The sequence below is a fragment of the Poeciliopsis prolifica genome, unplaced genomic scaffold, assembly GCF_027474105.1.
Source record: "Poeciliopsis prolifica strain line A6 unplaced genomic scaffold, Auburn_PproV2 SCAFFOLD084, whole genome shotgun sequence".
NCBI classification, from domain to species: domain Eukaryota; kingdom Metazoa; phylum Chordata; class Actinopteri; order Cyprinodontiformes; family Poeciliidae; genus Poeciliopsis; species Poeciliopsis prolifica.
Genome location: NW_026562459.1, coordinates 1,188,554 through 1,201,631, shown reverse-complemented (window position 1 = coordinate 1,201,631; position 13,078 = coordinate 1,188,554). Strand labels below are relative to the sequence as shown.

General features: G+C 34.5%; 1 protein-coding gene across 1 annotated transcript in view; it reads right to left on the bottom strand.

Moving 5' to 3' along the window:
• Positions 1 to 11,144: 11,144 nt before the first annotated feature.
• The window catches only part of vipr2 (vasoactive intestinal peptide receptor 2), a 37,274-nt gene continuing 35,340 nt past the window's right edge, over positions 11,145 to 13,078 (bottom strand). The window contains exons 11-13 of the mRNA XM_055022358.1: positions 12,463 to 12,586; positions 12,350 to 12,391; positions 11,145 to 11,678 (exon numbers count right to left, since the gene is read on the bottom strand). Of these exons, the coding sequence (XP_054878333.1) occupies positions 11,505 to 11,678; positions 12,350 to 12,391; positions 12,463 to 12,586 (340 nt within the window). The 3' untranslated portion in view covers positions 11,145 to 11,504. The remainder of the gene's footprint in view (positions 11,679 to 12,349; positions 12,392 to 12,462; positions 12,587 to 13,078) is intronic.

Here is a 13,078-nt window from a genome sequence, read left to right as displayed (position 1 = left end):
AATGGCTATTGCAATATTCAGGTTTAAACTTTAATCTGATAAGGAATTAAAGTTAAACAACAAAGTACAATAAAGGCGTTGTGTAATCAGAATGTGCAACTAATAGTGAAACCAAACATGTCATCTTAAGTTGAGACACTCCTGGTTTATTTAAACCTTTGGACTGAAGCTGTAACTCCTCTAAATACCTGTCTGGATCTTTCAGTCCGAATCTTCACTCTGTTTCATGATATACTGTTCAATCAGATGCTACTAAGAGCTGTACATAAAGATAGATTACTTTTTCTCTCTATTTGACAGTAAATAAGATTATTTAGGATTATCAAAATAATTTCTATTTGCTTAAACTTTTGGCCAAGATATGGAAATATTAAAAACAAACAAACTGCCTCTCATGTGACATCATGGAAAAATCTAAAGAAATCAATCAGGAGGAGAGTTTTGAGAGGAGAGTCAGGTTTGTCCTTTAGTATCGAATTCATCCGTTGTTTAAAGTGTCATAATTCTCCATATGTGGAGGTAATAGATTACAAACTTTACCGTTTCTCCTGTTTGTTCCAGGAGGAATCAGACAAAATCCCAGAAAACTGGGTAGAAAACCAAGAGTTAAAAAGTTTATTCTACCAAATAAATGTTGTGACTGCAAGAAATAATCTGAACTTATTCTGGTATCTACAGAAAATACATTATTTTGGTAAAAAAATATGATTTGAAGTCAGCCATTCTGAATCCCTTTAAAGCTGCAGATACAAAACTTATACATTTTTTGTGACATTTACATAAATATCTATTTATTCTCTCAAAGCCTATTGGTTTACCTGTAAACACACCTGACCGTTTTATTGAACCTGAGTGCAGAGTGATAACACACATTAACGGTGTGTGAGATGCAACATGAGTTCATTTACTCTTATGCAGGATTTTGGATTTATTTACTGGCAGCTTCCCTTGGTTATTGTCTTTTCTTAGGAGGTATTTCATTAATTCAGCTGTAATAAATATTTACCTGTGGATAGATTTGAGACCAAAGCCGTCTAGCTTTTCTTGACAAAGTTGAAAAAGTTTCATTATTGATGTAACTGCACAACTAAACAATTATTTTGTTTCTGCAAGATCTCATTCTCTCATGAAACAAGTTGAGAAAAGGTTGTTATTCACCGTGATGCCACCAGGTGGCGACAGAGCAACATAGAAATGAATCATCTCAGGTTTCTAATTGTTTCTTTATTCAAGGAGTAAAATAAATACATTTTCTTTATTATGATCGACTTGATGAAAGTTTTCCTTACATTCTGTAACACTCTTTTGTTTCAGATACAACATTCAAAGATTAAAAACATGGATTCATATTTTATAGTATTTTTCTAAAATAATTACCTAAGTCATGTTTATGGTAAAAAAAAAAAAAAAAAAAAAAAGATGATTTAGGCAAAAAGAAAAAAAAACTGACTTGGGCCTTTATTTTCATGAAGGTGGCTTTATTTGATATATTGTTGCTGAAATGTGCAAAAAAACAAACTGTAAGAAAATTATGTAAAACTATTGAACTCTTGAAGAGGCCAAAACAAAGTCTCACTGAAACTTACACCTGGTCAAACTCAAGGTCAAATACTGGATATTATATGTCCTTATTTATTTAGTTTAGCTTTGTGACCCTCCAACATTGCTGCACAATCTTCCCATCAGCAGGTCACACAAAGAGCCGCTGTTCATGACCTGCAACCTTTAATTAGCAAACGGGTCCGGTTCCCAGATCATGGCGGACCGGGTCAGCGACCTAAACGGTCCCAGTTTGTTCACCGATCAGTAAACATGAATAAAGTGACGACAGCGGAGTCAGGCTGCGACGCATCGTTAGCTCCAGCTCAACATGAGCTTCTGCTTTTTGACCCGGAAACATTTAACTCTTCATGTTTAAACGTTACATGAAGGTCCAGCAGCAGGAGGCAGAAAATAAAAACTAACAGCAGGAAATAATTTACCATTTCATTTTTTAACCTTATGAATTGGATTTCTAAGCTGATTAATTGTTGCATTAATGGTTCTGAAATCTTTCCACCAGAATTTCTCTTCAGAATTTGGTGAATTCAAAGTATTTACATATTTTCTGTTTGACTTGTCGCGTCTTCTTGAACTTGAACTGAGCAAAATAAACAAATATAAAGTCATAATATTTCTTATTGAAAATGTGTCTGGTTAAAATGTTTCACATGTTTTGGGGCAGACAGAAAAATAATAAAGTTTAATCAATTATTGCAAAAGGTGCCATTTTAAAACAAAAAAAACCTGTAAAATATTACTAATTATTAGGATATTAGTGAAGGTGAAATGTCTGCTTCTGTATAAGTGCAGTCGTTTCATAATATTATAGATTTTAGGTGACATCATCACTTTATGTCCCAGTTTTTAAAGCTCAGCAGTTCAGATGACTTGAAGGCAGAAGAGTCGCCTTATTACTGAATGTAACAGAAATGTTTTATTTCCAGGAGACAAGAGGAGATGAGAAGAAAATTATTTTATTTTTGGAAAAGCTCGGGGGAGGGACTCCCGGTTGGACTGTCATTCCACCGTTTCCTTCATGGTGTTCATGTTCAAACTGTAGGTCAGCAGAGAAATGTCTGCAAAGCAGAACGACCCAGAAGCCTTCACTCATTCACAAACTTATTAATCACAAATTCCTTCTTTATTGATTCTGAAGGAACCATAAATAAGAAGGAAAGTTCATTATTTCTGTGAAAAAAGACTTATGAGACAGAGAGGCGATTCTGTTTTGTTCTTAACTTCCTGACTCGAATCAGGAGAAGAAGAGATGATTTATTGTCTGGCAGCGACGGCGAAAGGCGGCGATATCCTGAGGACGACGGCGACTCTGAGCTCAACATTCAGGGACTTCTCTGCCATTACAAAGAGAATTTAATAACTAGATTTAATGACATTTGATGCTGTTTCTGCCCCCCAGCAGTTAAATGACAACTTTCAGAAATAATATCAACTTTTAAATGTCGCATATCTAATTTTAAGGGAGTCTCAAAATGCACTGAAGTTTATTATTCAGCACACATTGCAACTTTTAAATGAAAAGTTGTGAGCTGGAGTTGCAGAAATGTAAAAAGAAATTGGCAAAAACTTTGCAATAATGTCGATTGATCCTTACAAGTTTGCAAATTAGAATACATGCACTGCAAAAACTAAATATTTTTGATTGGTTTCTAGTGTAAATATCTTCGTAAACTTGAAATAAAACAAAATTAACCAAGTAGTAACTGTTCAGCAAGATATAGGAACTTGTTTTAAGTAAATTATTTCTTAATTCTGACAAAAAAGTATTTATTTCTATGATTATTTCACTTATAACATGAAAAAATGTCTCGCTATAAGTTAAACAATCTGCCAGAGGAGAAAGTACATTTTCATCAGTATTAAGTAATTATTTTCTTAGAACAAGCTCCTGTATTGTGCTGAACATTTAGTTAACTTTTTCCAAACGTACTAAGATATTTTTACTATAATCCAATCAAAAATATTTAGTGAGATTTTGTGTTTTTGCAGTTTGAAGTCACAGTAAGTCGATTAGTGAAGCTAGCTAACCTCGGCTAGCTAACCTCGGCTAGCTAACCTTGGCTTGCTAACCTCGGCTAGCTAACCTCGGCTAGCTAACCTCGGCTAGCTAACCTCAGCTAGCTAACCTCGGCTAGCTAACCTCGGCTAGCTAACCTCGGCTAGCTAACCTCGGCTAGCTAACCTCGGCTAGCTAACCTCGGCTAGCTAACCTCGGCTAGCTAACCTCAGCTAGCTAACCTTGGCTCAGAGGTTATTGTGGTAATAACATGATGTTTCCATGGTAACCACATTATTAATTATGCACTTACAGGATCTGATCTCTGTTTGTAACTTAAACTATTCCAAAGTTTTGGATGTATTTTCCGTTTGAGCATCGACATCTTTCGGTTGCGGAGCAGTGAATCTATTGAGCTCCATGTAAATTTGATTCGCTTTAAAAAGGCTGAGCTTCCCCGAAGGAAAGGAAGGAAGTTGCACTTTTGTTGGCAACTTAAGGTCAACGAGAGCTGAGAGGAATTCGATTTGACTCTCATTTGAATTGATTTTATTCTCAGCCCTCTCCAAGGTGACTAGGTAGCGCGTCGGCGCCGACCGCCTGCGACAGATTGATGGCTGCAGGTTCTGACGGCTGAACAGGACTGACAGATCCTGACATCCTCTGGGTGTTGATGCAAAGCCATGCTCTGCTGGTGACCTTTGAACTGCAGAACGCCCAGGACAGGATGTCCGTCCTACCAAACCCTGACAAGTCGCCTCAAAGTTCTCACTGAATGAATTTAAAGCACTTTTCATGTGTTCATTGTATGGATATTTTCTTTTATTTATTAAAATTTTGCAAAAACAAAATCTTACAAGGTGTTTTTGGTTTCTGGTGCAAATATGTTCCAAATGAGATAACTTATAAGTAACTTTTCAGTAAGAAATAGAAGCTTGTTTTAAATAAATAATTCCTGAATAGTTCTGGTTTTATTGCCACTAAAAACATGGACAGAATATTTTGTTATACTTGAACTAATCTGTCAATGGAAGTTGTTTTTTTTGTCAATTTTAAGAAATTATTAACTGAAAACAAACTTCTTACTGAAAAGATGCTTGTAAGTTACCTTGACTTATTAAACTGTACATTTTAGCTTTTTAAGTTTCAACTCCAGTTTGTCATTAATTCTGTATTTAATGGATCAACTGTGAACAACAGTTTAATTTCCTGACACCATTTGGAAAACAGACACTTTTTGAACTGATTAAGTCAAATAAGTCACTGATTCCTTTCAAACTAACAACCAAATTTAAAAACAAACCGTGTGACATTTAATGCAACACATTATGGAAACGTAGTGAAGTAAAAGTTTAAAGTACCAACAATTAAATCCATCAGAATGACGAAAGTGCAGATAAATGAAAAGTGTACTGAAGTTCTTTCTGCTCACAAATCACTGCAAACCCAGGAACCATCAGACCCAGAAAATTAAATAAATTTACTGTAAAACGAAGCAGAAACTTCTGGAAACGTCTCGATGTTCTTGTGTTTGTCCTGGTTATGAACCTGCAGCAGCTCTTTCCTCCAGACAATAACGGCTCTGAAAATGATTTATGACGTTTATTTATTTCACCATCATCAGAACCTTTAGGTGAACAGAGTGACTCAGATTTATGTCTCATTCAAACAGAGGCAACAACGAAGCAACAAGGAAAAATCCAAAGTACTTTAATTGCAGTTTATCAGTCAGATCAACTACATTTAATAATCAATCAGTTCTACCCATTGGGAACTAATAGGTTCTTAATTGCTTCACACAAACATAATCAAATCAATAGTTTCTACTGAAAGTTGAAGTTCTTAAAATGAATCAATTACATTAATTGCTACTTTATTGTAGTTTTGTTTAAGCATCATTAAATAAATCAATTGCAACTATTAGAAATGCCTGTCAAAATAATATGAGAATGAAATCATAACACTTTAATTCAAGACTAAAGTGTATGAGAATAAAGTATAAAATATAGTAGAATAAAGTTAGAACATGAGAATAAAGTTATATTACAAGATAATTGTAATTTTCTGACTTTATTCTCGTAAAATATTTTATTCTTCCAAGGCCCAAGCACTCCTCCATGTGATAATGTTATTCCTTTAATTAATAATAATTTATTTTTACTCACATTGTATGATTCTGACAAAAAAAAAAAAACTTTAGTGAAAAAAATCTGAAAATGACAAAAAAAAGTGTTTTCCTCTTTTTATTCTTTTCAGTTTATATTCAAACGAAGGCGTTTCGTTTTCTCCAAGTAATTTCTGGTAATTTCTGGGTTTGGACGATTCAAAGACGATTCTGCTGTTCATGAACAACCAATGACACAAAGCCAAAAGTTCAGACATCGCCTTTACGTGAACGCCGCTCTCCAGCACTTCCTCTCCTTCCCAATTAGCAGCGTCTTTGCCTGCAGTGTCTCTGTCAAGTCCAATCAAGGCAGCCGTCTTCCCGGAGATGACTGAGCATCCAGCGCGCCGCCTCCGGGCCCGGCTGCCAGGATGCAGGAGCGAGCGCAAACCAAGGACACCAAAGAGGTGGGAGACGGAGAAAATGGAGCGAAAATGAGAAACCAGAACAATTATCTCCAACTCTGCTGCGGAGAAGCTCAGAGAAAAAGATTTGAGGGAATTTTACGTTTTAAAGTTTGGGATGGAAAACTGAAGTTGATTTCAATGACAAGAAAAAGGCAGAAATATGTCATTAAATACAGAAAATGTGTAATTTTCATTAAAATATGTATATTTATTTACTTGGCTAATGGTTACTGTATTACTCTTTATTAAAGCCTGGCTCAAGGGCGTTTTAGCACTACTCCATCTCACTTTATTAATAAACTGTATTTATAGTGTAATGGATTTTAAATAAGTGAGTCATTGCCTTAAGGTTCAGCATGACGAGATGCAGAGTTGAGTTTTACTTCAGAGGAAAAAAGAAAAAGAGCTGAAATTTGGATAATTCAGTGCAGAAGTTTAGTAACTAAAATGTCAAGATATTTTCCACTAGTATTGTTTATTTGCACTCAGTGAATTCTTAGTTATTATCAGTGAAGGTTTGTGACATGGGGGATATGGGTGGTTGCTCAGGGCTACATTGGAAGAGGGGCGGATAAATCGTTTTTAAACCAAAACAAGCTTTATATTGCTTTCATGCATATGCAGTTAATAGGGATTTGGTATTATGTGTTATATTAACACAAATTTAACATCACAGTAATCTTGTGTATAAAAATAATACCTGGGAAGATGGGATAAAACTGCAAAAAAATTATTTTCTCACACAGATAAAGTTGTTGAAATGCTATTCTTTAATATGGATAATACAAAGAAATCAGTATAAACACCATTTCCAATAAACAAATAATAAGCTACTTAAGTTAAAATTTCCAAAATAACCCAAAAAAACATGAAAAAGCTACATTCACACAGTACATTGCTTAGAAAGACATCCGCTATCATATTTAGCATGACATTCAATGTGTCTCAATACAAGTACATTGGTTCAAAGTGGAGCCAACGATCAATAATATACATTAAATATTAACAAAGTGCATTCTACTTGGCAGTGTGTTTAACAACTTGTGGAAGAAACACAAAGTGAAACGTGAGATTTTTGGTAACACTTTTCTTAAGACATACAGCTTCATGTCGGAACAAGTCGATTTTTTTGTGTTTCCTTAAATCTGTGCAAAAACAAAATGTTTTTACACATGTGGTATGTTTTTTTATGTAAAAGAAAGCCTGAGCAAAAACATCTGAAAAAGTTAAAATACATAATTATTGAATATTAACAGTTGAAGTTAATCTGTTATGTAAGTTATTTGGGGTTCCACCAGGTTCTGTACTTGGCTGCTAGTTATTGTAAATGTGGCTGAAAGTAAAATATTCTCTGTTATATTTATAGCTATGTAGATAAAACTAAGTTCTATTTGTAAAATCAACTTTTTAAAACAATTTTAGGGAAAAGGATTTATGTTCAACTTTTTCCCGAATCAGCTGGGATGAGTTTGAGATTTCACTCCTGTGACGACTTTAAGGCACATTGAGATCTTGGACCAACTTATTATAAATGTTTTTTGTGTCTAATAAAGAACTAAATACAGAAAGAGCACTAATAAAAGTTATTGGCACTCACTTAAAACATTAAGCTCACAACAATAATATGAAATAAAAGAAATAATTCCAGAAAGCTGGTTGTCACTCTGTATGCCTTAAGCCAAGCGTCGGTTTTTGTTTATTTTATAGCAACAATGTAATGCAATACTTAATATAGCAAAAGCTGATTAATTTTCCTCTCATTTTGAAAATAAATATACAACAGAGTATTTAGCAATTCACAACAACAATTTAGTAGAAGCAAAAAAATGACGGTGGCAAATATTAAAAGTATCTGATAACAGCAGAGTGTTTAATAAACATTTTTCCACCTCAATTATGAGCTTTGAAGAGTTTCTAATAAATTTCAGGTTCAGGATTTACACACAGTTGAACCCAAAATTATACCAATTCCTGTCAGAATCAGGGTTGAACTTTAAAATGAAACAACAGGTTCCACTGGCAGATTATTTCCAAAAATGTTATAATGGAAGCAGAACTTTTTCACCAAAATTAAAAAAAATATTTAGTTGAAACCAGTTCTTGTATCTTGCTGAAAAGTTACTTGTTTGGTCCAGTTTCTGGTGCACCAGAAACTGGACCAAAACTAAACGGTAATATTTTGGGTTTTTGCAGTGAGACTGCAGATATTACCGTAGTTTCTGTTGTAGTGCCAAATGGTTTCCACTGAGCATTGTAATATATATTACGGTATCTTTGCTCTTGGACTCCTAACATGGTTTTCCTGCAGTCGTCAATCATCAGATCTCTGATCATTTCCACACACAGTGGGAGTCAGAAAAATAATTTTACATCTAAATCTGCCAAGAGTATGAATAATTTTAGGTTGTTTAATTTTAAAGTCTTGAAATCAGATTACAAAGAAAAATTTGTTGTTTTAAAATACTAAACACTGGAGAGAAATCATATTACTGTTATTTAAAAACCGTGAAACATCGACACTTTTAAGAAATAAGTCAAGCTAAAAGTGAAAATAATGAGTCTGTCGGAAGAAATATGAGCTTTTTTAGGCCAAATCAGTCATTTGAATCACAAAAACGTCTCAGAAACATTTGTTAAATTGAGATTTTTGTTGAAACGTCAATATGAAAATTAACGGGAAACTTAGAGATATTTCTGTTGCAGTTAGTAACACAGATATAAATCAGCAGAAAAATGTTCTGATAAATTCATTTCCTGAGACAAGAAGAACAAAACAACCTGCTGGATGAAAATAAAGTCATTTAATTGTTTTCATTTATTAAAGAAGTTTACTGTTAATAACTTACTGTTGTAGTTTCAAAATGTTTAAAGAAATGTGAATGTTTGCTTTCTAAAAGTCCTTTTATACAAGAAAAGGTGGCAGTGAGTGTGAATAAATATCTACAGAAAGATAAAGAACATTAAAACAATCTAGATTCACATGAAACTGTTCTTGGAGAGTTTTAGTTGAATTTCTCTCATGCAGTTTGCAGAAAATGTCTCAAGTTCATCTCTTCTGTGAGCAAAAACTGAAACAATGTGAAAAACCTGCAGTTTAACCGTGAGCACTGTGCTAAATATCAGTTATTACACGCTTTCATGAGCTCTCGCTCTATAATTAAAAACATGATCGCTGCTTCACCGCAGCAGCGAACACAAACCCAGAGCCGTCAAAGCAGAGAGCAAAGCGTTCAGAACATGCACAGCTTTTCAACAAAAGCAGCGTCAGAAAGGTACATTAAAATTATACCATTTTCCAGATTCTGAATTGGTACAAACTGCACTGTAATCATCAGTGCAACATGAAAAAGCTCAGACAACCTGAGCTGCAGAGCTGACCTGGGTCAAACGTGTGTTCATGACGACCTGCAGGACAGTTTACAGTTTACTGGGTTCAATTCAAAACTTTTAAAGATGCTGCTCATTTTCCTGCTCAAGTGAAAAAACAGATTTACTGAGTTCAGACAAAAACAAATTCATCTTTCCGTTAAAACTAATACTGCGCTGAAGGATTTGAACAAAAACACCTGAATTTTCCTCTTTTGCCTGTTTTCTAAAAGTTTCCTGATGTTTTTGAGGCATTTTGACATTTTTTGCAAATGTTTCTAGAGGGTAAAATGACCATTGTTTTGCATTTTGATGAGCTCAAAAGCATTTCAGCAGGAATCTACTTCACACCTTCAGTTTAATTTGGGTTTTATGTTTAACACAAACTTACAGAGAAACAAATTAAATACAAATATTGTTAACCTCATAGCATAATAATTTGAGATATGGGCATAAAATCCATCACTATACGCTGAAACATTATCATTCCTAATTCTCTGTGTCTTCTGGCTATCAGAATCAAAAAAATATAATTTTCCCATATTTTAACTTTTTTTTAAATGTCAAAATTATGATATGCTAACGATAAAACTCGAGTCAAATTCAAAATATTTGTATTTCCAAAATGCAGAAAGTGAAATAATCGGCTGATAAAACAAGGAGTTTTTCTCATTATTAAGAAATTATTGACTTACATCAAGCTCTTAAATCTTGCTGAACAGTTTCTTGTACATTAGTTTTTTTTCCAAGTGTACCAAAATATTTGCACTAGAAATACAGACAAAAAACAAACTTAAGGTTTTATGTTTTTGCAGCGTAACCTCTGAGGATCTCATGCAAAAATCGATACAAAAGAGATTAATAAGTCCATAAAAATGACATAATCTGCCCACAAAGCCTCTTAAAAGCAGCAAATAGAAAATGTAAGGACCAACCAGTTTGATTTCTGACTCATTAACCAAACATGCACCTTTAACATGCAGCTACATTCACTGCTTATACACATTATTTCCTAAGAGTCATGTTATGCTTGGTGCCTCTGATTTACAAAAGATATTCACTCTGGTCGCTAATGCTACCGTCTTGTTTTCTTCAGACGTTGCTATAATGATTGTTTTTGTTTTTTGATTTTGAGATTAGTGTCTAGAAACATACATCTAGACTCTAACTTTCCCTCTGCAGACCAAACAGCTTTTGTCTGAACAAAGTACCGACTTTGTTCAGCAAAACTGGTGGCTTCATGCACATTAAGATGACGAAAAGGTCAACCAAAAAAGCTGCTCAGGTGTATTTAATGAGAAACGTTCATTTGAAACCTCCAGCAGAATTAGTCGAAATGTAAAACTCTCACAGCTCAGACTGTCAGGAAACTCCTGCAGATATTTCTAAAGCTGAAACCAAAGCTTGCTAAAAATAAATTACAAAAATATGCAGGTTAATTCCATGCAAAATCTATTCAAAGATTTTACTCAAGTAAGAGCAAAAAGTAGCCGTCCAAGAAAATTACTCAAAAAAAAAAGTATTTGGTACAAAGTGCCGAGTAACCGATCAAATTATCATCATCAGACGGAGCAAAATATAAAGTTAAGTGGAAATTTTGATATTTTAAGAATGAGAATGACAATAATTCATATAAGTAACAAAAAATATCAAAATCAGGCAAAAGAAAATGTTTCCAAATCAGCTGCTTTTTAAAAAAACTTTAATAAAATCTGCAGGTGCATCTGGTGACTTTCTGGTTAAAACATGTTTTCCTTCAGTGGGCAGAAAATCCAGAAATGTTATTGTTTTTTTGGTAGTAAAAATAAAATTACTCAAGCAAAAGTAAAGTCTAGAGTATATTAATAAGTCAAAAAAGCTCCTCCAGTAAATGTAAGTGAGTAACTGTAACTGTAACTCTGCTGTGGTTCTTCCTGTCAGGGTGAATTTGTGAAACGGTTTGACCCAGGTCAACGCCGGGGCTGCGTATGTTTCTCTCTGTGCTGCTTTGCGTGAAACGCCCGGCCCGGACTCACAGGACCGTGGTCTCGGACTGCAGGATGGACTGGGCTCTGGAGCTGCGCTGGAACTGCATCATCTGCTCCGACCCGTTCCTGGAGGCGCAGTTGTTGTTGAAGTGACGAGCTCTGCTCAGGTGGCAGTTCAGACACATGCTGCGCCACTTCCTCTTCAGCTCCCCCTGAACCTGAGAGAAACACGAATTAAACTCCAAGGACTGCTGCTGCAAATGATCACAAAAATGTTGGTATGTTTCCACCAAATGCTCTAAAACTTGCAAAGTTCCAACATGGTGGGCGAGTTTGGTCCAAACTGGCCCAAACCAGAGGAGCAGCCAAAACACAGAGCATCACTACTTCAGCAAAACTCAAGTATACAGGAAAGGATTGGGCCACAAAAACTAAAACAAAACAGTAATTCTGACTTCAATCTGAGAATTTTGACTTTTTTCTAATATTTTTTGTTTTAATCTTATGAGAAAAAAAAAGTCAGAATACAGAGATTAAAATCAGAATCGGGAAAAAAAAGTTAAACTTGAGAAAAAAAAGAGTTAAAATTCTGATAGAACAAACTCAACATCAACAATAATAATTTAGTAAAACTCAAGTAATGAGTAATTGATCAAAACAGATCTAAAAAGTTACTGAAGTAAATGTAACTAGTTACTAAACTTCTCTGGTTCTGATCTCAACCCAGCTAAACTACAAACAGACAGAAGAAGAAGCTGCTATAGCTGCAAATATCAGGCCAACATTCATCCTACGGATAAATAGTGAGATGTTTGTAACAAGAGAACAACTTTTGGATTTAAAGGTTAAAACATTTCTGGCCTTTTCTTGGTGATTTATTAGAACTCACCTCACTGTTCAGGAAACAGTACAGGATGGCCACAACCAAACCCTGGAAGAACAACTGTATTCAGTAAAAAGATGCAAATTATTATAACTATTAATAGAAAGTAGCAAACACACCTGGAAGGACCCGAGAGCCAGGTCAAAGAATATCTTATAGTTTTCAGAGATGGATTCGTCGATGAAGACGACGTAGTGGATCCCGAACAGAGGGATGAGGAGCAGCGTGGATTTGGCCAGCCGCCTGGCAAAGAGGAAAAAAACATGATCATCTCACAATGTGTTCAAATCCCAGCCTGGGATTTTACTTTTGTTTACAGATTCCCACTGCTTGCATGAACTTTATGACTCCTCTGGTTTCTCCAAAATTACAAAAAAACATTCATGTTTGGTCAACTGACCACTCACTGCGTAGATTGTCTTAATAGATACGCTGCAAAACAGAAAATATTACCACATTTTTTTCGTTTTAGTGCAAAGGTCTTACTCCACTTAAAATAAAATAAAATAATCTAACAAGTAACTTTTCAGGAAGACATAGGACCATGTTTTAAAGTCCATAAATCCTTAATATTGATGAAAAAGATTTTTTTTCATTGAGAGACTGATACAGATTGTATGAAATTAATAATAAAAAAGAAATTTATTTTGTTCAAAAAGGAGAAGAATCAACATGATACAAAGATAACAGAAGATCTGACAATTATTAAAGAGAAAATGAGAGGTGAGTGATTAT